The 26,886-nt window shown below is 38.3% G+C and overlaps 1 protein-coding gene across 1 annotated transcript in view; it reads right to left on the bottom strand.

Moving 5' to 3' along the window:
- The window catches only part of frem2a (FRAS1 related extracellular matrix 2a), a 64,801-nt gene that overhangs the window by 5,160 nt on the left and 32,755 nt on the right, over nt 1-26,886 (bottom strand). Inside the window, exons 5-16 of the mRNA XM_017418213.3 lie at nt 23,155-23,280; nt 22,449-22,700; nt 12,700-12,849; nt 12,401-12,610; nt 10,087-10,284; nt 9,575-9,739; nt 9,136-9,318; nt 7,214-7,344; nt 6,287-6,445; nt 5,173-5,476; nt 3,659-3,790; nt 1,983-2,314 (exon numbers count right to left, since the gene is read on the bottom strand). Coding sequence (XP_017273702.1) covers nt 1,983-2,314; nt 3,659-3,790; nt 5,173-5,476; nt 6,287-6,445; nt 7,214-7,344; nt 9,136-9,318; nt 9,575-9,739; nt 10,087-10,284; nt 12,401-12,610; nt 12,700-12,849; nt 22,449-22,700; nt 23,155-23,280 — 2,342 coding nt within the window. The remainder of the gene's footprint in view (nt 1-1,982; nt 2,315-3,658; nt 3,791-5,172; nt 5,477-6,286; nt 6,446-7,213; nt 7,345-9,135; nt 9,319-9,574; nt 9,740-10,086; nt 10,285-12,400; nt 12,611-12,699; nt 12,850-22,448; nt 22,701-23,154; nt 23,281-26,886) is intronic.

Here is a 26,886-nt window from a genome sequence, read left to right as displayed (position 1 = left end):
TAGCAGCGGATTAGTAGATTGGTTACAGAACAAAACTGAATGTAATTTCTTAACACAACAATAAAATATGGTCAAGGACAAGAATAACACACTAGTTTGGCGCTGAGGCTTTGTAAAGTTGGGATTTTTGCTAGACATATTCTTTAAAAATGTCATGGGATCTATAAGAGAATAAACAAAATGTTTGCTGATTTTTAAAATGTAAATAGTGTATGTTGTCAAGCTGAATAAATATATACTGTTGACAATAATGCATAAACTGAAAAAGAACTCAACTTTCAGGGTTTGTCTAGTCAATTAATTAATCTGTTCTTTTGGATTTCAGCACCCAGCTGGAACTCCAAGGTAGTACCTGCCTTGTTTCTCCTTTTCAGCACTTTTTAAAAGTATAAAAAGAATAAATAAACTCTTAAGTGGCAGTGATTGTTCACAACAAATAGGACTTGAGGTCTGATGGATGACAAGCATCAAGAGTAACTAATGTGTGCAAGCGGTACACGCTGCATCTAGTAACAATTATTTTCGCTTTGTCTTCGACTGCTTCTTTTCACACACACACACTCACGTACATACAAAATTACGTACATTCATCAGTCTGATCAGCAAAAAGCAGCCCATAGATCAAAGACTGGAGGCAAACAAAAGAGCAGCAGGACATGGGTAAGAGTAAAGGTCTGAATCCTGACTCAGAACAGCAACAGGACACAGTGGAAAACTGCAGCTTTGTGAGGAAAATAACTGCAGCGTCTGCTGCATCGATGCAAAACCAGCAAACAGGAAGTGGAAGTTGAACACAATGGTTGCAGGAACTTTGCACCGTTGTCCAACTCCTTCTGCAACAATAAAAGTTGCTCTCATTCAGGCATGAGATTGACGGTATGATAACCTTCAGCAAAATTACCACATATTTATGACATTAAAACAAAAATTTAAAAACAGAAACAGAAAAGCAAATACTATTTCTTCTGCTGCCTAAACTATATCACTTATTGCTTAATAATAATGATTAAATTATGGATATTAAAGTGTAATAATACTTAATATACCAATTTCTAGTTAGTTTAACTTTAATGCACAGATATAAATAAGGAAACTAAGAAAACATAAGGAAACACATCACTGTTCAATATCTTAGTTAACTTTTTCCTGCACTCAATGGAGATTTTAAACTATTATTGAATTCCATTTGTAATTATAGCATTTTATTCACATTGACATTTAAGAACAGGCTAAGTATTTAGAATAATTTTTAAATGGTGAACGTTGATTTTTTAAAAACAGATTATAAAGGACATTATGGCTATAATTCACCATGAGCACCATAGGCAGTTCTTCATATAAATATGTGCTCTTCACTTTGGGACCTGAAGTTTCCTTTTTAAAAAAGTTTTCCTTTTTAATGTTATGTTTGGCCAAATGTTACAGTATGTATCCAGAAACAAGGTGTTTCCTTGTAAGAGACATAAGAAGGAAAAACTCACAAGATGTACACAAGTGACAAACTAAACTATTGCACCAAATCAATTATTTTTAATTCTAAAGTAACTTTTTAATATTGTGGTATACCTGGAAACTGGTAACTGGCCATGCGTACTTTCAATTTTCACAGGTTCCATGTGAATGAAAGCTGTGGCAACCATTAGGAGAGTCTCTGGTTGGTGGAACATACCTTGCCTGAATGTGTATGCACTTCTGCACTAAAAGCTGTTCATCACAAGCTCGTCTAAGGAGCTGGCAAACACACACACAAACATGCAGTGAATGAGACATAAAGCGCAGGCAGACAGGTATGGTGCCGCTCTGTCTGTGCGTCCTCCTCATTCACACGGCTGTAAACAAGCTGAGCATACAGACAGAAACACAGCGAGGGCCACAAATTCACACAAAGGCAAACACTCAAGCAGGTGTAAATACAAACCCAAGATTGGAATTTTTTACGTTTTGGTCAAAGGTTCCACACACACACACACACACACACACACCTGTCCATCTGTCCCTATGGTTCCTCCACAGTCAGTGAGTAGCTCAGACATGTGGTAGTAGCTGGTAAACTCCCAGAGGCACGCTTCCAGGTTGAGGTTCCTGTAGAAGCGCAGAGTGCCGTTGCCCCGCAGAGGGCCGTTGAACTGATAGGGCTCGGAGTCTCCCACGCTCTCGGGGCTGCGCGTCGAAGCGGTGAGGAAGCCGTGACCTGTGGTGACCTCATCGAAGTCGAGCAAGTTGGAGCAGCGGTGGTTCCCGACGCGGGTCCCGTCAGGACTGAGAGTCAGGTCAAAGTTCACCAGGGGCCGAGTGGAGATGACAGGAAGCATACCTGCAAAGGAAAAAAAAAGACATGAATCCAGACATGACACTGAGAGAAATGATCACTAAATAAAAAAAAAAAACAACTGAAAGTCAAGAACAAATTCTAAACTCAACAAAGGTTATTGATGAAAAATCAAGTGAAGACTGTTGGAGTAGTATCTCACTGGGCTGTGATTGTTGGAGATGAGCTAGAAATAAAAAAAAAATTACCAGAAATTAGGCAAATTTTCAGAAGCAGTCTCCCTGAATTCCTATTGTTTTGCAACCAAGCAACAGTGAGCATTGTTGCCACATTTTGAGTGGCCAACGTTTGAAAATCGTGGCCTATTTTTGTGTGCACAACTTGGAAAACTGTATTCCAGCCTGTGCACTTTATTTCACTGCTTACCTCCACCCATTGCCGTCACCTCGGCCTGCTATGTAACCATAGTGGCCTTGTTTATGATGAAAGGCCCATTTTCTGGGTCTATAATTATTTAGATCACTCACAGATGGATCTTATGTATCTAACTCTTTGGCTTCCTATAGTTATACACACACACACATATATACACACATACACATATATATTTATGCCAGCATCACATTAGTTTTATATTTTTTAGAATTACCTCACAGAAGTTTTTTCCACTATTTATATTTGATAATGTCAAGTATTAATGCCGAACTATTACTGAAAATCCCATCCAGAGAGCTGTGTACCTGTCTGTCTGTTTAATTTTTTAGTTAAAATAAAAAATACTCCTGTTTTGGGTGGAGGTGGGAGCAGATATGGGTGCGGAGGCGTCAATTTCTCTGATTTAATTATTAGACCGGACTGTTTTCATGAGACACAACCTCGACCTGCGAGAGGGAGACAAAAGGCAACAATTTTGTGTACAAAAAAAAAAAAAAATAAATAATAAAAATAAATATTAAGTGACATATAGCCTATCTTTTTTCACAGAAAATGTAATGCAAATTGTTATATTGATGTGGTTACTGATTCAGGACATGAATGTCAGCCCCACTAAAATTTATGCTCAGAGGCCACTACTGGTCCTGTAAGAATTAGCCATTTCCTCATAAATCTGGTTAGAAATAATCAATAATTCTCAAATTCAGGTTGTTCAAAGAGCTATCTACAACATGTAAGATATCAATTGTTTATAAGCTTTCCACGGAATCCCACGTCAAATGATGCTTAAAGTAGTGGTAATGCTGCAGGAACTCTATTGCAGTTTGATGCAAGCTGGAAGGATCAATATTCTGGTCGTCATGCTCCCGAGGATCAGCAAATGTGAATATTGCACACACTACATTACACTTCACCTCATCTGTGCAAGGAGTCCTGCCTCCAGCGCCAACTTACCATCGATGTGAGGCATGGTGACGACCACTTTGATGAGGTTAGGATGTTTTGGGTCATCTGCTCCAGTGTAGCGCAGTTTGGCAGAGAAAGGCTCAGCACCAACGGTTCCCATCTTACGTGGCTGGCACAAACCTGTTAGTGAGAGAGAAGGAAAGTAGATTCTAAACACAAACAGACTGAGGAATCCTAAAGAAAAAAAAAGATCTTTTATGCCCTTACATTTAAGGTGATTAAACCCACATTTAGTTATTTTTACATGTGCAGCCTAATGTTACATACATTTTTCACATAACCATTACCAGGTAGCAATTTTCGCATTTCATTTTCACAAGGAATACCTTGTGACCACCCAGAGAGAGCATGTCTGAACCTGTTGCTTTCAGGATGTGTAGGTGGAATAAGTGCAGCATAAGTGATTGCATAGCAACAGCAAAAAAAAAAGCTAGTTTTTTTTCCCATTCAGAGAAATGAATGATAGCTCTAACCCATTCTCAGAAAACACAGCTTGTAGCAGCATTGAATTAAGATTTACTGAAGCTGATGTAAGAGGTGAGCATGGTGCAAGTGCCATTTGCCTAATCTTGTAAAACATGACGCATATCTGAATATTAAATAGTCCAAAGCAATGAGATCAACGGTTCAGCTAGAGTGGCTAGAAATTTTGTGAACCCATTAAAATGTTTTATATTTCTTCATACGTATGAGCCAAACTATAATTAATCACTAAAACTGAAAACAAGATTTCCACACGAGCCCACATGTGGACAACTCAATTAACTCAATTACAAAAGAAGACCCAAAAAAACAGAAAAAAAAATTTGTTTGATAATGTATTTGTTGTGAAACATCACAGGGACTATTACACATTTGTGAGTGTCTAAACGTGTACAGGGTTTGGCAGTTCTTTTAAAATTAGAATCAGGTGTTTTGAATAAATTGGGTGACAATAAAACACGCTGTCACGTTTGAAAAAGTGAAAACCTGTCAAAGTTTGAGCTTCAGAATTTCTGAAGTGTTAAAACAACAACTGCGTGCAGAAACAAAACACACTGAAAGCAACATATAAACTGATTTAGGGAGGAGATGTGGTGGTATCATGACATGCACCGGTGTTCTAGCTTCTGGGTAAGAAAAAGAACATGAATCATAGTCATCTGACCAAAGAATAGTGAAGGAGGAAAAAAAGATTATAATTTTTTTATTGGCTATGTCCTGAAATAAATTCTAAAGAAATGTTTCATGACACACTTTTATGCCAATATGTATGCCAAATGATCTATGTAACTTTTTAAAAAAGGTGAACAACAACGGGCTCAAAAGCCGCCAAAGAAGACAGGTGTTGTGCAGTACTGCTGGTTTATTTGTTCAAAAACAGAATTCTTGAAGATTCATGGTGTTTCGAGAACAAAGCCATTTACCGATGCAACATGGGACCAAATCCCAGTCGGACCTTTTTCTCCCTGGAGAAATAAAAAAATGCGCAGGGCAGGATTCATTCCTTGTTCCGTTCTTACCTTCCTCCCGGCTGATCGTGACAACGGGGCTGCTGAGCTCTAAACCCTCGTCCCCGTTGGAATTAACAGCCCGAGCAGCACACTGGACCCTTGAGCCTGCCTGGAAGTAGACCGAGTCCAACGTGATCATCTTGGAGGAGGTGAAGAACGTGTCGAAGTCTACCTCCCTCATGGCGGCGGTGACACCGTCGGGGCCAGCCGGGGCGCTGATGAGCCAGCGGTAGCGGGTCAAGGTGTTGTTGATGTGCTCGCTGACACAGATAGGGCCCGTCTTATCATAGTCTGGGTATTTTGTGTTGCAAGCCTGGAGGAATGATAGGGAACACAGCAGGAGTGGGTGGGCAAACGGCAACAGCAGAGAGATGGGAAAGATAAAGCAGTTGCTGAAGGACAGATGGAGATCGAATATGAGACTTTACCACATACGTGACTCTTGTCAATGAAACCCAAATGTCTCATTATACTATGTTCTCATAGTTGAGTGCTTACAATTAGTTTTCAGATAATTATCATGTGGAGATAATGAATGGTAAGGACGAGCTTTAAAAAGATTCTGTGGATTTGCTTTTAAGCCTATTGACACTAAGCCTCCTGGTGCAGCACTCAACACTTTTTCTTGACATGACTTCATTTTATCTCCTTGGGGAACCTCCCACACAGCTGACCCCACTGCAGCAAAATAAATACACTCTTACACACACACACACACACATACACACATGCTCACAGTCCCGAACACATACAGCAGCCACCTGAGGATCAAATGACTTAACACATCACAAGAATCCATTTAGGTGTCTCACTGAGCCAGTTTTCAAGAAGGGAAGTTATTCTCCTGTGAATGGGAACGTGAAGACGGGCCTACAAAAATGTGTGATGCATCTTTTAATGACAAAACAGCCACAACATGGAGGAAGGTTTAGCTTGAGATGAAGAAACAAAAAGCATCTTGGTTCTGTTTGCTTCATTACAGGATGAAAGAATCAAATTTGACTGTTTGGTGTTGAGATAAAGCAGATGTTAGGGTTTTTTTTGTCCTGTTTTTATTGAGTGAACAGCCGCATTCTTTTTCCAAAGATACCTGAGTAATGTCTGTAAATGATGTTCGACTCACTGTGACACAGATGACAGGGTAGCCGGCCGGTGGGTGGAGGTTGTCTGGCGTCCTTGAGGCATCGTCATAATGGAGCAGCGACACAACATGAGGCAGGGATGGGAAGGTGACGTCAGCCATGCTGTTGGACTCCTCGATGTAAACTATGACCTTAGTCACCTTTTCCAATTAGAGTTTGAGGATGAAATACCATCAGTAAAAGTTGTTAGTCACTTCAAAGCCATAATTTATTCCAAGCGGCTTCTTTCACTGCCCACTATTTTTGCATTTATGCCTCTTCGTGTGCAGGCTTTCTTTCCTTTCTTGAATTAAAGGACTAGCATCCCTTGAAGAAATGCATAACGCCCACTGCTTTTCATCTCAGAGTTCTAAACTAAGATTATTTTAGATGTATGTGGATAAATGACAGAGTTGTAGCCATTTTGGTGAAAAACATGTTGAAAGCAGTGTTGTACAATATTACCAGATGTCAAGCTCAAAGTATGTGTTGTGAATGACTCTCAGATACTATCACATCAAATTTTATCTCAACATTTATAAAACTGACTGAGCTAGAGCTATTTTTGTGTTGGCTAGAGTCAATTAGTTGTGCCGGCCATCTTGAATTGGAGGTACATCCAATGATTATTTCCTGAAAGTTGATTTGAAATCAATCAAATTGGTTCATGAGATATTTTGCTAACAGACAAACAAAGTTGCCTCCAAACAGTTAATGGCAAAATTTTAAACATAGATCCTCAGAATATCTGTTGTGCCGCCGTCTATTCGTCTACACACGCTTGAAAATCAAATCCATGTTCTCACTGGGACCAACTTGGATAAATGTCGTTTCTCTCAACGTTTACACACACATAACTTACAGGCCATAAAAGTGTAAATATAAAGTGCAATTACGGTGTGATGATAAAGAATAAACACATATCTGACCTGTGTTTCAGCCACCATGTTTTCGTCAGGCTTAAGGTGGAGCATAAACACTTCCCTCATTTCTCTGACTCCATCAAACAGCACCTCCACCTCCACCACATGCTGCTTATCCCCCTGTTTAAACTCGATATCTGGGAACACGCAAAGACACTATTAGGTGCAGCCGACGAACTGGAGTTACAGCAGCACAGTGCAGCACAAAAACATCATTAATGAATGTTCAAACCATTGAGCCGATTTTGCATTGATGATATTTTTGAGTCAACCAAAAAAAAAAAAAAAGACTATCATCAAGGCCAAGTTTCTCTCTTTTATGTTGAATTCACAGATTATCTTGGAAAATTAAAAGAAGGCAGTACAAATAAGACAGATTTATGTTTTATTAGCCTGAAAATATATCAGTTATTTGCATAATGCCAGAGGTGGTACATCACTTTGCAAGGTAAGTACCAGACCTTTGCATAAGAAATGTGCTGCTGAGAGATAATGTGGTGCGAAATGATAAATTCACTACTGTATGATTCAAAACTGCTGGGAAATGTAAATGCTGGGTACACCCAGGTATGATTTAAAAAGGGCAGAATGTATTCATCCAAATATTTTAAGTCTTGATTGAAGTGAAAAGGGTCCAGGGCTGTAAAGGCTGAATGGAAAGACAGGAAGATTTCACTCTGACTTGCAAAGTACGAGGAGTGGCGAAACTCGATTAAAATTACACGACCTTTGAAAAGGAGTTCAGCAGAAATTTCTTTTCCAATTTGGGATGAAATGAGAAATTAACAAACCTTGCCAAAATGCATCCCTATGGTCATTCTCATTACTTTCTGAGTCATAAGGGGATCCCTGTTTAACAGTGGTCAAAAATCTCCTATTAGCATTTGGAAATTCATAATAGAAAATTATATAGGAGGGATATCTGGGTGAAGTTTGGATCCGTAGGGGTGCTATAGCATAATAAGTTGAAGAGATATGCTTTTTTTTTGACTCATCTCATTGCTAAAACATCTACTTCTTGCATGTTTCTTTGTTTTTGCCAGAGCTACTTCATACATGAAGTAATGTAGGTGGACACTTCTCATATTTTGAAACCATTTTGAATCGTCTCCTTGATTGGGGCAAGAGCAAATTAGGCAGAGATATGCTTCGCTCCACTCCGTTTGGTTGCTTTGCTGTCAGACGTCAAACATTTTTAAATTTAATAATTCAACAGTGTATTACAGCAGTTACTTGCAATATTTTGGTACGTTTTAACCACTAATATGTGTACAAAACAGAAAGAAGTAGACAACAAGTGAATAAAAGCAACAAAGCATTAGGATTGATTAAAAAAAACAGCCCTTTGTCATCAATTGAAAGAAATTTGGGCAATTTTTGTCACGCTTCTGTTTTCCTGTTTGTAGTTTCATCTGTAAAACTACTTCTGCATAGATTTTGCTGTTTTAACCAGTCATATATCAAAATGTTTGTCTGTGCTGTGACTTTTAATATTTGTAACTTTGATACTTTTTGAATTATTGAACTTTATTTACAAAAAAACCCCCAAAGAAATACACTGAGATCTCATCAGTTCCTCAAAACATTGCTCTCTGAAATCTACCTCAGCGAACTTATATTTCTTCTTGCTCATTTTAGCTTTTAGATATGGTTTTCCTACATTTAGCTTTAAGTGTCTCATTTGCTAAATTTAGCTTTTAGCTACTGTTTTGCCGGTTTTAGCTCCTGTTCATTCTTCAACAAATTTCAGCAAAGTCATTCAGCAGTCAGCATTTACACAGTATTTTGGCAGAAAATCCTATTTTTCTAGTTACTTTTTAAAAGCAATCAGCATTTTATGCTTCATTTTGTCTAGTTTGTACATTACTGTTGCACTCATGTTTGTTACTTTATGTTCACGTCTAGAAGAATATGAGCGCAAGGTTTACCTTGAGACACAGGATAGTAGTCCTCTCCTGAGACAGCTGAGCCGTCTTTCGTGTGAACTCGAACCACTGACACTTTTGATGTGTCGCCCACTCGGACCACTGGGATCCTCAAAGTCACCACGGTGCCAATTTCCTTTGGTTCACTGATGCTGAACTTTGTTTCCAAAAAACGTATTATGGGTTCTAAAAAAAAAAAAAAAATTCAAAGATAGGAAAATTATACTAAAATACCAGCACTGTATGATTGAGGATCTAAAACATCAATTTTCTCAGTGTTTGTCATTATAATTCAGTTATAAATGAAAATATATGTCCTCCGTACTTGTGGGATATGTTTCAAGCAAATCTTCTTAATCATTGAAACAATAATTAATCTGTTTTTCAGTCTACTGTAGAATAAATGTCCCTCCACTTCTCTGCCTCCCTTCATCTCACTTACTGTCTGCCGTGTCCTTGATTTTCACCAGAGCCTCATTCACTGAACCCACTGATGCGCCAAACAGTGAGTCGCTCTTTGGGTTCCCCAAGACCAGCCGCAGCTCTTCTCCATCCTCGTACAGCATGTCATCAACCAGTGACAGAATACACGGCTTCTGCACCTCACCTAAAGTGTACAGCAACATGGTTGAGAAGAACTGTCAAAAAGAGGTAAAATACAGGTTAAAACTACCTTTTTTCTTTTTTAATACCAGTTTATATCCTTCTAACAACTTATGGTTTTATCAATGTAAATATTAACCTCTTAATCTTGTTTGGTGATACCATCAAGAAGCTATTTGCACATAAATGCAATGTGAAAAATTACATAAAAGGCGAGACAAAACTGCAAAAACACAAAAAGAAGCAAAACTCTGAAGGAGCTGTTCATTTTGATAAAAAAAGATAAACCTCTTCGACACACATGGTACATTTCAAAAGTGATTTATAAGAAAAACCCTGCGCAGTTTCTACCTGGTAAGAAACTGATGATAGATGCATCTGTGTTGGGTCGCTCATCGAAGTCAGCGGCGACTTGTGCAGAGCCCTGACGGGTGTAACAGCGGACGGATGATTTGTGTCGGGTGTCACCGCTGCGGTAAACTAAGGTCACGACCTCACCATCGCTCTCCTCTCCGGTGTAAACCGGTTCACGGAATTGGACCTTTGGCACTATCGGTAGGAGAAATAAATGTTTGAAATAAATATGACGCAAACAAGAATAACTATTCTATTGTTGATACATACAAAAAGCACAGGGAATAGCATGAATCACAATGAACTTTTATTCAACTGAACAATGATGAAAAAGGCTATAACAATGCCAAACACAAAGTAAAGAAAATTAACTAGTTTTTAGTTGTATTCTAGACTTCAGTACCTCGTAAAGGTTTGTACATAACATAAAAAGACAACATCTATAAACAATTTCTGGTCAGGTCAGTGTCTTACACGGTAATGTATGATGGTATGAGGATCATTGGTATCACTGATGAGAAGACTGTCTCCATGCTTTTTATAAGGACATATAACCAAAGAATTCTCAAAAATGTTTGCAATGATTAGGGGTGGGGGTTATCATTTATTTTTTTATGTATTTTGATACAAACATGAATGATTCTGATTTGATTTAAAAAAGTAAAAAAAAAATTATCTGATGTTAGTAACATCCCGTAAAGACTTGCAAAAGGTGGAACTGAAATGCAGAAGTGCAAGGTCAGAACAGTTCATGGTGAATGTTTGGAATTACTTTACATATATAATATTTTACATTTTAACACTTTGCATTGTGAAATCATAAAACTAACTAAGGAGTAAATGGGACAGTTGTAACTGAATGAGGAATGAGCTTTGTGTGTGTGCAGATGGAGTAGGGGAGTCCCACTTCTTCTTTGGGATTTCTGTTTATTACCTATGATTTGCATTTGTTTTCATATGTATTTTTGTTACTTTAACTTATAATTTAAACTTAACGATTTTTATTTTTAATTTGTATTTTATGTTTACCTGCCAGTGGCTAATTCTAATAAAGCTGCGTCTGCGAGAGTAATATTTTTTGTTCACGGTCCCTATTAAATAAACTAAACATGAGTTTGGATCATCTTAAGTAAAACAAAAAAGGTTTTAGAAAACACAATCTGATTCTCACTCTCATATGATATTTTAGCTTTATTTCAGCTGTAAATTACCAAAAACAATAAGCTCTATGAGTCACATTTGTTAAAGACACAACTAAACATGGGCATTTTGTATTTTAAAATTACATACAGAAGTTTTAGTCTGATGTAAGGGTGCTCTAGGATGCTTAGGTGAGTATGCTACTCTGACGTGCTTATTTAGTATTGAATTGTGCGTGTTGTTTCAAAGTTTCAGGATTAAATAGAAAGTACAGTTAAGGATGGGTAAAGATAAGAAACGTTTATGGATAACCATCTTATAGTGGTGCCACATAACAAGATAAATAGTCAGAGACCACTAAACCTGTCACATTTGGATTAAGAAGGAGTAATGAAACAATCTTGTGGCGATCCACTGAGGAGATGTTGACATATTTCAGAGGATATGTGAAGGGCTGGAGGCAACAAATAAAAAGATTAGTGGATCATGAAGCTCTCTGGGCAAATGATCATCTTCACCAAATGTCACAGCAATTCATCCAGTGACTGTCAGGACATTTCACTAAAAGAAAACAATGTGAGGCTGCAAACAGCCGAAGAAAGAGTCAGGTGATTATCAACATCAGGCCTGAAGACAACAAATTTATGTGTGATTGAGCGTTTAAATTACCGCGGATGAAAGAAACCGCTAAATCTATTCCTTACAGAAATTTTTTAAATTTCATGCTGCGTCACACAACTTGTCTTTAAGCTACCGTAACTGCAATGCGCCGACACACTTTTCAACATTTCACTGGCAATATCACAAACCAGAGAAGATAACATTTACTCTTCAGAGGCCTGACCTGAGATTTTACGCAATTTGACACTTTTCTTGGCATTTATGGAAGAATGAGAACAAGAACTGAGACTTCATAATGTGTGTAAACTTCTGACTTGCATTTTTGATTTTTTTTTTGTTTCTTAGTTCTCCTTGTTTTCACCTTGTGTCTGCCTCTTTGACAAGTCTATTGAGATATTCTTTAAAAACAGCTGTGTTGGATGGGTAACTGATTGGTGTTGGTTTGAGTCATTATTTCAGATTAAAATGGACACTACAGTGCTCATTTGTTGGTTGTTTACAATAAGCTGAGCTAGAATTAAATATTCCCAGGGAAAACTGGATCTCTTACAGTCAGACACTGAGTCGTTGATGAAGACCGTGGCCTTTCCAGGTTCTCCCAGGATACCGTTCACTGGCATTCGCAGGACGAGCTCAAAGCTCTCGATCCCCTCCAGCTCTGGCTGCCCCATGTCATCCAGAATGGTAACCTTAAACGTCTGCATGCTGACGCCCGGGGCAAAGTCCAAGTTGTGACTGATGCCCACATAGTCAACACCGGCTGGAGAAAGAATGGAAACACACAGAAAGGTGATGATCAGCGATAAAACAGTTAATTTCGAAGCAGTAGCTAACAGCTTGGGAACCTACCTTCAGCAGAGGCATGCTCTGCTTTTCGAGAACGAACCGTGACAGTCCCAGTCGTGGACAGATCCGTTCCTGTCCTCCACACTTTGACCTCCACGTGCCCGTCACTCTCATCTACATGATATGCGACCTCCGCAAAGTAAAACACTGGAGCTGTGGAGGAAAAAATTTAAAAAAACAACAACCCAATAATAAGTAGCTAGAATCAAAAATTATGTTTATGTTTCAATATTGATTTATAGTTTCCTTGTTATGCTGTGTATTTGCACATGGATTTATACCACTATTAATTTTAAATTCCACTGATTTAATTAAAGCTGTTAGGGCCTTAATTGAAGTGGATTCTGTAGAATGTCATAAATGATCAATATTTTACCTGCTGCAGATAAACTAAAGTGGATTGTTGCCATCTTTAAACCACCATATATTTCATGTTTTCAATGTTTTCTGACAAAAAAAAACATTATGATATTCCTTCCAAAAGTGCTCCAGACCAAACCAGAAGTGCTACTGCCAGCTGCTGCTATTTGTGCTTGAAAATAACCACAGAATTCTATGTGAATAATCTTGTAATGCAAAACTGTGAAAAATGTGAAGCATTTTAAAAACACCCTTTACGAGAACTGCTAAGAGATTTGAGATTAGAGTTGTTCTTGGCTGCGTTAGCTCATCAGTCTGATCAGAATTACAATCTGTTTCTCCAAACCGAGGTCATTCAAAAAAAAATGATCGACAACAGATAAGGTTTTATTTGTTTGCAACTTTGCCACAGAACCTAATTTTATAAGATTCCTTTTCTTTGTTAATGACAAAACTTATTTGAACGCAGACCTGTCAGCAGCCACCTGAAGTCTGGCATGAGTCATTTGTAAAGCCGAAGGTTTAAAGGTCAGACAGGTGGGTCAGCCACAGCCCATTAGCCCTTAAGCCCTCCCACCTTCCCCGGCCGCTCACTCAACCTCACTGATTCTTGTCTTTTGTCCTTTCACACAGAAATAACTCTGCTGCTCTGCATTAACACCGAAAATCAAACATGGAGGGCAGCACGTTGATGATCAGGCACACTTGAGTTCCCTGTGTTTTAGTTTAAAATTTCATTAAGTTTTATTTTCAGAAACATTATGGCAAAGGCAAAAACTTAAATTCAAGTCTAAAAGTCAAAAGCTGTCAAACATTTGTCACTGCGTTAAAGGCTGAAAAATAAAGATTTTGTTGAACTTTTCCGAATGCTGCCAGGTTTTTAATGAAAACCTTCACAGTCCTGACTAATTTTTAAAAAGTTGTCGCTAAATCAATACTGGAATAGTGTTAAAAGTGTGTTAAAGTTTCAACAACAATGGACCCTCATTTCGTTTCTGCATCTTTTGCAAAAAGACTGGGAGGTATAATGAGGGTGCAACAATCCCTCTGGGAGCTGGCTGTGTTTCTTCTTCTGTCTGAAGAATTAAGCAGATGTAACAAATAAGGATACAGTTAGCTCGGAAAACAAAGTCTGTCTGCGTGTGTGTCTTTATCTTTTGAATGCTGAGTCGAGAGATGGTGAGACAGAGAAAGCGGCCCCCCAGACAGCTCAAAGGCTTGTTTGAACTGGGATCGTTTCCTAAGGCGGTAAAGTGGAGGCAGTCCAGGGTGTATTAGACAGCTTTATCCCTCACAAGTCATCCTGTCAAGTAAAAAAAAGAAAAAAAACCTCAACAATAAAACTTTTTCCTTCGTTTAAAGCTTCCACTCGTTTTCACTCTTTTCTCTTTTCTTATATCTTGGCATAAAATCCAAAAATAGCAAGTGTGTTATCATATCTGGTGTTGAGAATAAAAACACTCAACAGTCCACAATTATATATTGCATGAATTCTACTTTACTTTTCCATTTTATTTATAAACCGTAACTGGGCCAGATAACGAAAGCTAAGCGGTGGAGAAAACAAAAGGGACGGAGAAAAATCTCTGCCGTTATATTCTGACTCTCGCCTTGATGGGAGAAGTGACAGCTCGGGGCAACAATATCCAGCGAGTATCAAACATCAAGCGCCGCCTGTGCCCTCTCGCTCTTCTTTTTTACTTCTTCCTCCTACACGTACCCAACAGATGTAGGGCTGGTTAGACATTCAGACAGAATTTAGGCGTAAAGCAGAGTAAAAAAAAGGGGAAAACGCTGATCGCGGAGGTGGGAAAAACACACATGGATAATGACATTTGACCAAATGTTGGGGTAAACAGGATAGAGGTTTCTGAGTGGTTTTTTTTTTAGTAGTGGGTTGGGAGACTAATCCTGAAATTATGTATCTTGCTCTTAAACATAAACAGTTTGGCTCACGTTTCTTCTCCGCTCAGAGAAGACCCTCCTGCTTGCATGTAAATAAAAGGGCTTCGTGTCTGCATTCACACGCGTCTCGGCTGAATTTACTCGAGGAGAGGCAGCTGAGTGATGAGCGATGAATGAGAACTGCATCCTCTTTCCTCTCCGGGGCCACGCCTCTGCTTTTGCACTCCACTGTGTGACTGAATTCTGGGAAAGGTGTAAAAACAAATTGTGATAATTACTACTGCGTGGGTGTGTGTAACCGCTCGTGTCACCACGCCTTTAAATACAGTTTACAGAGCATTCTCAGCTGTCCTTTGAAGCAGTGCCACTGCTCTTGGGAGGAAGATCTCACAAATTTGTAAAGGTGGGAATTCAAAGGTTGACTCTTTATGTTATAATTAGCCTCGCAATATTGCTTGGGGTTGAAATTCACACCTATATGAAGCAAGGTAGAATGATGAAAAAGGTGGGAAATGCATCTCAGATTTTTCTTTGGCAAATATCTGCAGCATACAACTTACAGGCAGATTCACCACAGCAGGGCTGATTATCGCCAGCCGCTGTAGGCGATAATGTTTTGGCCAGTGGCTGCGTGTGTTCGTGCTCCCTCGGTCCTCGGGCTGCACTTGATTTAATAAGAAATAAAAAGCAAATCAAAATAAAACAAATGCTTATTGAAACACTTGAGAAACTCCTGCACACTGCTGTCAGTAAACACGGTTACCGACAGGGAAGTTAAATCTCCTCCATGATCAAAATCAAACCGACAAAAAGAGACAGCCCTGCATGAAGAAAATCCTTCACTCGGTCCTGATTTAATTTATTTGAGGTGAGTTTGTGGTCTGATGAATGAGACTTTTAAACTCTTTTTGGAACTGATGGAAACCATTTCCTTTGGGCTAAAAAGAAGAGAGATGATCCTATTTATTATCAAAGCTCAGTTCAAAGCCAGGCTCTATTATGGTTTGAAGCTGCATTAATCCCCATGAAATCACTAACGTGGATCACTGTGAGGGCATCAATAATGCTAAAGCAGAGTAAACTTTTAATGACCCTAAATGACAATATTTTTTCTGAAAAGGTTAATCCGTTGAAACCCCTCATCACTATTGCTTAGTTTCCTGTATGTCAAGTCGCTTTGCAGAGCTGCTGTCTACACGGAGATCAAGAAAATCGGGTAAAATGTGTGAGATTTAAAGTTTCAACTGAAAGAAATCTTGATTTAAGATGGTATTTATTTAACAACAGGTCTGTAGCAGATAAAACTATGATGTTTGTTATAATGTGGCTTGTGGGGGTGTTACTGTGAGGCCCCAAATTTGCCAGTTTGTAAAATAATCAGTGCCATGTGTGTTAAAAAGCAAAAAGAACAAAGAAAATTCTGAACTGTATGAATGATTATGAACATAAAATTCATTTCATGTTTAAAACTACAGCAACTCGTCTCTCAGCTATCAAATTCTTATGCAATGTTACAAAAATGTGATTATTTTAAATTTTTTCTTTTGTTACTATGTTCAAGAAAATGAAACAAAGTTCAATAATATAAATAATTTAGTTCTGCCCAAACTTTTTACAACAGTGGTTAAATATGTTAAGATTTCTCCTTTTAAAAACTGACAGAAATGAGACATATCAGCTTCATAACCAGTTAAGAAACAGAACTTCAGCTCGAGCGTGACTTTGAACAACTCCAAAAACTCGTTTTGAAACAATAATCTAAAATGTAGTGAGACTGAAAATCTTTAAATTGATTATTTTGTTTTTTTTAGTTTTAGCATCTCTTGTGTTTTTCCCTCATTTCCTTTTTCTAAAACAAGTCTTTGATTACATGAAACAGGAGTGAATTGAAGAAGAAAATGTAGAAAGAAAGGGCCTGACAACCTTCTCTGCTCATATGCGGCTAAATATGTGAACCGTGTCTATTACAGATAAATATTTTTTATAAAAGGACTGTGTTGCTTTGGATTGTTAGCAGGTGAAGCAAAACTGCAATTGATACTTTATCATGATTAAAACTTAGGTGCCTAAAAATTAAAAGAACTGAGTTTCCGAGAAAGAAACTACCACATCTGTACATCTGTTTGTTCCCCTACAGGAACAGCCAAAGTGATTGAAAATAGGTCAACAATGGCAACAACCATGAACAAGCCACAGGGAATGGAGAAGTCCATCAATTTTGATGTATTGCCACATATTTATGCTCAAATTCATTAAATAAAGAATGAGGATAAAATGGTTTTGTTTACATTGAGCGCGTACCTGCATTTCTGAATTGCATATCAATATACCTTTAAAACTACTGGAGTAAACTCTTTCAAAACTGAACTATTCTATATAGTTCAGGATAACCTTTTATACGTTCAGTTTCATAGTTTGCAAAGAGTACCTTTAAAATTGTAGAAATTCAGCTACTGCTAAAGGTGTTAAAAATAACACAAACAAAAATAATCTTCAGTGTCCTCTCTTACTGACTTTTATTCATTTGGAGCTCCTTTAGAGAGACAAATACTGTAGCGTTTAATGTGACACAATACGAAAGACAGACATCCTTGAACTTTTTGTGAGAAAGTGCATTTATGAGGGAGAAGAGAGAAGTTGGCAGTACTGGAGAAATTCATGGGAGAAAGACAGAATACTCTACTTGATTTCAAACAAAGGAAGGAAAAAAATGAGTCTAAAGGGAGCACCGGCAGTCACACTTGAGAGCTTTTTACATGCTTTTCACACCATTTACTTCTGACGCAGAGTTTATTACCTAAATTTAACTTATTGTGGGCAGTTAAAGTTACATAAACATGCATGCAGACCCAAACAAACACATGCTGCTGTACCATTTGTTTCAGTATTTTCCTTGGCAAATTGAGGCAGTTATTAACAAGAAGCAGGCTGCAGTTTGACTGTGTGCACGTTTCGGAGCACTGTCAGACGGTGTGTTATCCTCTGGGAGGCTAAAAATGACATTTCTCTCACAGGAGTTGGGCTTTCACAAACACATTAGCATTTCTTTGAACGAAGCACCAAGAGTGACATACACTGACAGTTTACTAACAATCAGAGAGCATGTCAGGTTTTATTGTTAACTAGCCTCCAGACGTCTCCACACAAATACACATTGTCAGTGTGGGACAATTGCGTGCATCTTAAAAATCAATTCTCAGTTGTAAGTTATTGTTTTATTAATCCCAGTCTTCAGGTTGGCATAATGCGTCCTCCCTGACACTATCCTTTCTAGTACAAACACTTCATGAGAACATGACAGACCTACTAAATAGGAAGTCTGGGTGTTAGAAATGGGAAAATCAGCCGTGTCATACTGATCCATGCATGATGTGACTGGATCGGTTGAGCAGTTTTGGGGATAAATTTAGACGCATCAGACGTGTAGCGGTATTATTTTCTCTGACACCTAAGGAGAAAAACTGCAGTAGCCCTAGGTCAAAGTGACCATCACAGCTGGTGACATAAATTATGTTCACACTGCTCATAGCGATTTTTTGCACAGGTCCAATTGTTTTATATAGTCATTCACATTATAATTTAAATGCAACCATCATCAGACTTCAGTGTTAACAGTCCACACCAGTGAAGTGACCCACATGAGCAGAAGAAAACGTGATGTCACTAACAGCACGCTTTGTTTATGTAAGTAAATATGAATGCTACACATGTTAGCGTGCATGTTTTGATTTTAAAGCTGTTGTGCAGTCAGAGCGAACTAAATTATTATCTGACATACTTGTTTTGTCCATTTTTTTTACATTTGATCTTGACGCTTCCTGCCTACTTTGGCCCGGAATTAAACTTCTGGAATGGAAGTGATGTACTGAAAAGTAGAAACAAACTCAAGTATCGATCCCATAGTGCTTGTATCAATGCAAGACCAAAAACATGTCTGTTAGGTTAATTGATAACTCCAAAATTGTCCCTAAGTGCGAGTGAGAGCGTGAATAGTTGTTTGTCTCGTTTGTCTCTATGTGTCCCTGCGATGGACTTGCAACCTGTCCAAACCCCGCCTCTCGCAGTGACGGCTGGAGGTAGGCACCAGCTCCCAGCGACCCAGAAAGGAGAAGCGGGTAAAAAAAAAAATAGATGGATGGATGGATGAGAATGACTTGGGTCAGATTTGAAAAATCAGATTTGTTACGTTCAGACTGTCATAAAAAATCAAATATGGGTTGCATATGGGCAAAAAAATCTGATTTGGGCCATTTTTGCCTGCAGTGTGAACGTAGCCAGATATTCCTAAATCTACAGGTAAATTGTTTTACTCTCATGGCTGTAACTGAATTGGCAAGAATGTTGTTTACATTAGCACATAAATTGGTCATAGGTTACTTTTCCAGTCAGTAAGCCGTTATAAACAACCTTTTTTAAATTGTGTTTTGTTGTCCATAATATAGAAATAGTCTTTTGCTGCTCACTGCTGACTTACTGAAACTGAGTAAAACATATCTGCTGCCTGGCAGTTTGTTAAATTTTGCACTAGACCTTGCTCTTATTCTTACCCTTTAGCCTCTGGGCAATAATATTTTTGCCTGTGTCTGTGTGTGCGCGCGCATTGTTCATTTGTGTGTACCATTAGCAAAAATATCTCATATAGCACTGAATGGATTTTATGGAAACATTCAGAAAGTAATCTGCAACTGATTAACGTTTACAGTCAACCTGATTTAAGATGGCTGCCACAGCAAAGCAATCACAGCGAACACAAAAATGGCTGTAACTCAGTCAGTTTTTACAGATACTGAGATAAGAATTTGGTGTGGTAGAAGCTGACAGTCATTCACAACACACATTACAAGCACAGATCATGTGAGATGTTATGGTTTCACATGAGACTGTGCATAATATTATTTTTAAGGGTTGACCAAAATGGTTACAACTCAACATCTGAGTCTAAAAGTCTAGCATTAAAGGTGGTGGGTGATATGCACTCCTTCAAGGAGTGCAAGGCCTTTAATTGTGATTTTTGTTTTGCTGTTCTTTTTTTTTATTGTTCATCCAGTTTTATGAAAGTGTAATGGAACTTTAATCTTTCATTAGACAGTTATTACCTGAAACCTAACATGGACTTTCAACATTTAAAAAAAGAAAACCAGGGAGAATCAATACTCAGTGAATGTGATGACTAAATGCAGAGCAGAAGCAGAATCTCAAGGACAGGAAGCAAAAGTAACTGAATACAGAACAGAAGTAAGTCAACAGCAAGGCACAAAATAAACCCAACATGAGTGAACCAGAACTAGAAGGTAATAAAAGAACATCTGAAACCAAGAAACTAAAAGACAAAGTGCAAATCAGTGACATTCGCTACCAGAAATGTGCTTGCATATTTTCACTTGACGAAGCCGAACCACACTGAGCCTTTTTTAACAGCAGCATGTCTGTGCAACAAGAGTTCAGTGTTTGAAGGTCACCTCTTCAAAATATTACATTATAAAGTAAAAAATACAACAAAGGATGCTGGTCACTGTTTCAAAATGAGCACATAGGAATGCTGTTTAAAACAAAGTTATTTCAGTTTCAACTTCTGGTTGTCTTTGTCCTGTTTCAACTAAATCCAGGGATTATGGGATTTCTGAGATTTTTTTTTTTTTTTTTTTTTTGCATTTTATACAGCATCATAAGTATTTTAGACACAGGGAGGCAAACAAAAGCTTTAGATCCAGCTCTTCTCCTGTCTCTGCCAAAAAACATATTTTCTTTCCTGTATAGTTATTTTACATTATGTGACAGCTAAAAGAAGGCACTTTTTTTTTGCTACAAGACATGACAAGTGTTGAGGACAGTCTCTACTGGAGGAAACTAAAATAGAAACCACAGTTGTGTTTTTGTACATCAAGAACACCATAGCCAGTGAAAACAAGTCATTTACATTCAGTCGGCCATATGTGGGCCACTCACTTTATAGTGTATGATTTAGGAACTGATTTAAAGACATCAAAAACATTCATGTCTGAGCATTTGCTCCCTTTAAGTGACAACAGATGAAGGGTTTGTGCACACAGGCTAAAGGCAATTATTACTAATTGTCAAACACAGTGGGGGGGGGGGTAGAAATTATTTGAGCTTATTTTGCAGAATCCAGGGCATCTTACAGAAATAGAGACAACCACAAACTCCTCTGTATACCAAAGTATTCTCAAAGCAAATGTAAGGCCCTCTATTCAACAGCTGGAGCTTGGATCAAACTGGGTCAGGCAACAGGACAATGATGCAAAGCACAGCCGTAAATCTACAACGGAATGGCTGAAAAAGAAACAAATGAAGGTGCTGCAATGAACCAGTCAAAGTCCAGACCTCATCCTGATTGAAATGTTGTGATAGGACTTTGAAAGAGCCCTGCAAAAACAAATGCTTGTAACTTTCAGTGATTTAAAGCAATATTGTAAAAATTTCCTCCACAATGATTTTAGAGATAGATAAGGTAAGGCAGAAGATGAATAATTGAATTTATTGCTGCTAAAGGTGGTTTTCAAAGCTACTGAATCATGTAGTATACTTTAACTATTGTACTTAATTTTGCATTATGGTTTAGTTTGTATGTCTTATTGTAAAATTATGTCTTGTCCAGTATTATTAACAAAAATCTGGTAAAGATCAGTATATTTTTTATTCCATCTTGGTATATAAAACATTACAACTCAAAGAAGCTTCCCCTTCTTTAAACCACAAGCTTTGCTATTTGTAGAACAAAGATAAAACATTTGACTTTTATTGTGACAATCTATAGTGTGGCATTTAGCAAAACCTTAGGCAGAGACATCAACCTGTCTGTGTTACGTCTGTAAAAGAAAAAAAAATCAATGCAGAACAGACAGATTGCAGAGAATACTTGTGAATTGCAACTGGTATATCCCCAGAGTGTTAGTTAATCCCCAGATAAATCTGCAAGTTGTCTATCAAAATGTAAAATCTCTTTACTCCGTGGGATGCCAGAACTGAATGAATATAGACATGTGTGATAAATAATTAGGGCCGACTGTTGTCCTGTAAGACTAAACCAAAATAAATCAATCAGAAAATCAGCAAGATGAAAATTTGATTGAACCTGTTTGCTGCTTGTGCAATCATGTTGTGTCCTAATGCTATCCTAATGAGTTTGATATTCGCTTAAAGCTGCAAACATTTCAGCAGAACACAACAGAACATTACAAATCTGCTACTTTTACATTTTGAAATTATACATATATAGAAGCATTTATGGTTCAACATTAAAACCAAGACTGAATAGACTGGATGAGAAAAAAACAGAAACAAACAAAACAAATTTAGCAGTGTCTTTGGAATTAGTCTTTGGTTATGTAGCATTTTACTGAAAAATGTGTTTAATTACATTTTAAATTGAAAGTTTTCTCAAAAAAATGATCAGAACTAGAAGAGAAAGCCACTGCAAGCAGAAATGCAAGAGAAATCGAACAGAACGAATCATTCGCCTGGCTTACCATCGTCTGGATCCTCCAGGATGTTGACTTTTGTTGTGGGGTAGTGCATTCCCAGTCGTCCTCCAACGGGCAGGGATAGAGTCACATTGAAGCTCTCTTCTCCCTCGTACAGAGAGTCATCGATGATCACCACGCGGCACAGCTTCTCCCTCTCGCCTTTGTCAAATCGAAGGACGCTGCTGTGTCCCTCCGGGCGAGAGATGTAGTCTGAGTAGGACAGAACCGTGGTGGGGATCGTCCCTGTGGCAGAACCTTTGAAGGAACCACGAAAAAGGTGAGGACAGAGACAGGTTTGAGATGTTTGAGGAACTTTAGGTATCGATTAACACTGTAACCTTTAAACTTTAAGTTTAGGATAACAAACCTTGAATCCCATCAAAAGAACTATCTACGTATAACAAAAAAAAAAAAAAAAATTGATCATAACCTTTTTAAAGAATCCTACTTCAAAATATTTGAACTATCACTTATAAGACAATAAATATATAGAAGATAAATATAAATACCAGTTTTAAGGCATCCCTAAAGTATATGAGTTGGTATTTCTGATAAGATTTTTACCTCTACCTACAGTTTTTTTTTCATCATACATACAAATCCAGCTTTGAAACAGATCACTGAGTCTAATATAATGACTTTCGCCATCTGGTTTGATCTTCCTGACCAGTGAGGTGGCTGAACAAGAAAAAGAGAGGCAGATTCATACCCTGCTGCGTGTAGCAGACCACCATGAGTTCCTCACTTATGTCTCCGCTGCGGTGTACAGGGATGAAAAGCTCCCCAACATTTTCCTGCACTAAGTGGATCTGTTCACGGAAGAACACAGTCGACTCTGAGGAAAGAAAGAAAGAAAGAAAGAAAGAAAGAAAGAAAGAAAGAAAGAAAGAAAGAAAGAAAGAAAGAAAGAAAGAAAGAAAGAAAGAAAGAAAGAAAGAAAGAAAGAAAAACGGGGAAAGGGTAATGATTGGTGTAACAATCTGCAATCATCCAAAAGACATTAGCCAGCGAAGGACTGATGTAGGCTTTTTGTTTTGGTTCTGTATTCATGATATGATAACTTTTATTTTATCTGCCGTGGTGGTGGTGTTGCAGAGCGTTTACGCATATGGAAAAAAAAAAAAACGTCTTTCCCCATCACAGTTTTTTGGTTTGATGCCTCCAGAGGGAGATCTTCAAAGAGACCCCCTCTGGAAGCTTTTCATACCGCCGTGTCTATGTGTGTGTGTGTAGGTGTGTGTGTGTGTGTGTGTGTGTCAGACAATTACACTTGTAGGCCTCTGAGTTCATCACATAGAGTCTGTCACCTGGGAGTCTCATTCATCGACTCCCCTCTACGCAGAAGGGTCAACCACTTACTTATTTTCCTTCTGCACTTCTCCCTGTGTCTTGACTGGAGTTCGTGATTGAGAGAAAAACTTAGATTCAGTGAAAGCATCATCTATCAAAGCAAAAAAAAAAACATTCTGGTGTTGTGACAACAGAAGGGTCAAAGCTACTTTCCGCAGATGCACCGGGGCCAATAGAAATAATAACAGAGTGCACTAACTTTCAGCTCATCACAGATCGTATCGGGTCTCTTTTTCACATGAGAAAATGAATTGGTGAATGAGGGGAATTTAAAAGCACTTGTGGATTGCTTTTTGCAACATAAACTTCAATTAAGTGCCGCGGAGTGAAAAATCATCAGAAATAGATTTATATCTGAAACAACACACGGCGTAAGAAGAGATAAACACCTGAGAGGACTCTTTGGGATGAAGCCATCAATATAAGACAATCTTACTCGCAGCAGGAGGTCAAACATTTCTCCTCTCTTGTGATAACACACGCTAAATCGCTCACCCCCCTCCTCATCTCAATCTTCTCCCCTCTGAACCATTTCTCCTTTTCTGTTACAGCCTACAATCTGTCACTCCCCAGGTGGGAGGACGGGAGGTGGTACAAGGACTGGGAGCAGGAGGAGACCGGGGTCCACCACTTACGTAGTCCCCACACACACATGCAACTCTACACCTGATTTTTGACACCATGCTCAGAGTGCAAACTTTGTCTCACCTCACAGTACCTTCACCTCCCAACCCACCCTTTTTCCTCCTCCTTTCCTACTCCGCGTAATCCACTCAAGGTTTCAAAGAAAGCAAGGCTTTCTTCCAAGTGGGTCAAGTTCACCTCCATGAGGAAAACACGCCGTCATCTTAAAACATTCATGACGAAGGCAAAAAGGCGCACGCTTTTACAGAGGGCGTCGGATACTTGCGCCTAATCTTGTTTATGTTTTTACCAAAAAGACAGAACAAAAGAAAATGTCTTTCTGGCTTTTGTTTACCTCACATGGCCCTTCTTTAAAATTGATAATTTCTTAAATTTTTATATGGATGTATGCCTTTTTTATTTTTATTTTTTGCTGCTGCTGGATAGATGGATTACACAGTTTAATTGTGACCTTACACGCCTGGGTAAACTAAACTGCACAGGCATGTGTGTACAGTAAGAAAAAATCAAATCCTGAAACCAGCAGTTGCTTGCACTAAAAAGAAGAAAAAAAGAAATCCCAAGGTTAATCTTACTGAGGAAAAGTTCTAGCAATTACAGTAGCAGCGTGTATGGCTGCCACTATCCTTGTGGTTTTATGCCAAAAGAAACTCTTTTTGTTGCCTGCTACAATGAAAGGCGACTGATCATGTAATTGCCTGTGTGTGTCAGTGTGTGTGTGTGTACAATTGTCTGTCTGTTAGCAAAATAGCTCATGAGCCACTGGGCGAGCTTTTAAAAAACTCTCAGAAAACATGTACATCCACAACTGATTAACATTTAGAGTCAGCCTGATTCAAGATGGCCACCACTGTGAATCAGTCTTCGCAAATACAAATATGGCTATGACTCATTCAGTTTTACAGATACCTCAGCTAAAATCTGCTGAGGTAATAGCTGGGAGTCATCCTCATCACATACTCTGATCACTAACAAATAACATAAGATCATAATTTAAATATTTAAAACGCACAATGGTGTACAATATGCATTCCTTCAAGGAATGCCAGTTTCATTTTGAAAGGAATGGGATTGGAAGAAAATATGGAATAGTAGAAGCTCTACCATAAATATAGCATCACTGCTGTGGCAAAAAAAAAAAAAAAGCGAGAAAGATATATCACCTACTGTGGTGAGAAGCTGCTGCTTGCAGCATACAGTCAAACAGCAGGCTACCACCTTCAGCTTTAGTCAGCATTCTGCATGGATTATATATGAAAGTCACAAAGTTTTGGAGGAGGAAAGCTCAGCCATCACAAAGGCAAATGTGGTACAGCATAAACCCATTCTTTTGTATTAATCAAAGCAGCAAGAAGCATGGCAGAAAGTATGAACTCAAAAAAAAAATAGACAAAAATCAAAACATTACAGAATGGCTGCAAGCATTTTTGCACAGACCCAAAGAAATGTGCCCTTCGAAGAAACACTCGTTATGCTCGTCTAAATTTTGTATCAGTTTTTCTTAAACCTCAGTGATTCACGCTGCCTCTCCAAAGTTGATATTAGTCAGGCTGATTTGTCCTCTAGAGAGGGACTCTTTGAGCTAACCAGAAGACTACACAAAGCCTGTCTTCATCATTAAAGACTGTACAGCTAATGCCACAGGCGTAGCTAAAGCCTCGCTGGTCCATTAGAGTACAGAGGGAGCCATCTCTGACACATTAGAGCATCCCTGGAAACAAACCAGTCCCTGCCCTCCACACACATCATAATTAACCCACAGGGGAGGAGAATCTCAGGCAGGGAGCGCCTGAAAGAGAGAGAATGAGAACAGAAATGAAAAAGAGAGTGACAAGAGAAACTGGTATTGTTTGTCTATAATTACCTAGGAGTTGCACTGAAGAGGAGGGGATAATGGATACAAAAAACTGAATGCGAAAGGGGCCGAAGAGTAAATCTAGGCTTGATGGAGCAAAGCAGCTGGTTTGTCACTCCACTCAATATTCCATTAACATTTCAGTTTGAACAAAGAAAGAAAAAACAAAAAAAAAGAAAAGAAAAGAAACAGAAAAACTAGGACATGTAAAATGACATACAACTCTAAGTAAGAAGGTGAAACTTTCAAGTTTTGTGCTTCTCGTTTTACTTATTCTTTTGCAATATTTAGTTTCATTAAGAAGTAACAATGTGCTCCAGTTTTCGATAAGAAGTAGAAACTCTGAGCCAAAGAAAATAAATTCAGCATCTTTGTCACACATCTTATCTAGTTTTCGTTTCCCTCCCTAAGCTGAAGGAAAATTTTAGTAGACATCTACAGAGGCTTAGTGTTTATCTTGGCAACTCTTCTTTTGTTATGTTTCATTCAGTGTGAAATCCAAAAAGGGTACATATATTTTTTATTGGGACAAAAATACTCAAATACTCACAGCAGCTGGGATTTAGTGTGTGTACATTCCAGACAGTAGGT

The sequence above is a fragment of the Kryptolebias marmoratus genome, linkage group LG13 (assembly GCF_001649575.2).
Source record: "Kryptolebias marmoratus isolate JLee-2015 linkage group LG13, ASM164957v2, whole genome shotgun sequence".
Lineage (NCBI taxonomy): Eukaryota > Metazoa > Chordata > Actinopteri > Cyprinodontiformes > Rivulidae > Kryptolebias > Kryptolebias marmoratus.
The sequence above is the reverse complement of the archived record's forward strand: the minus strand, read 5'-3'. Positions and strand labels throughout refer to the sequence as shown.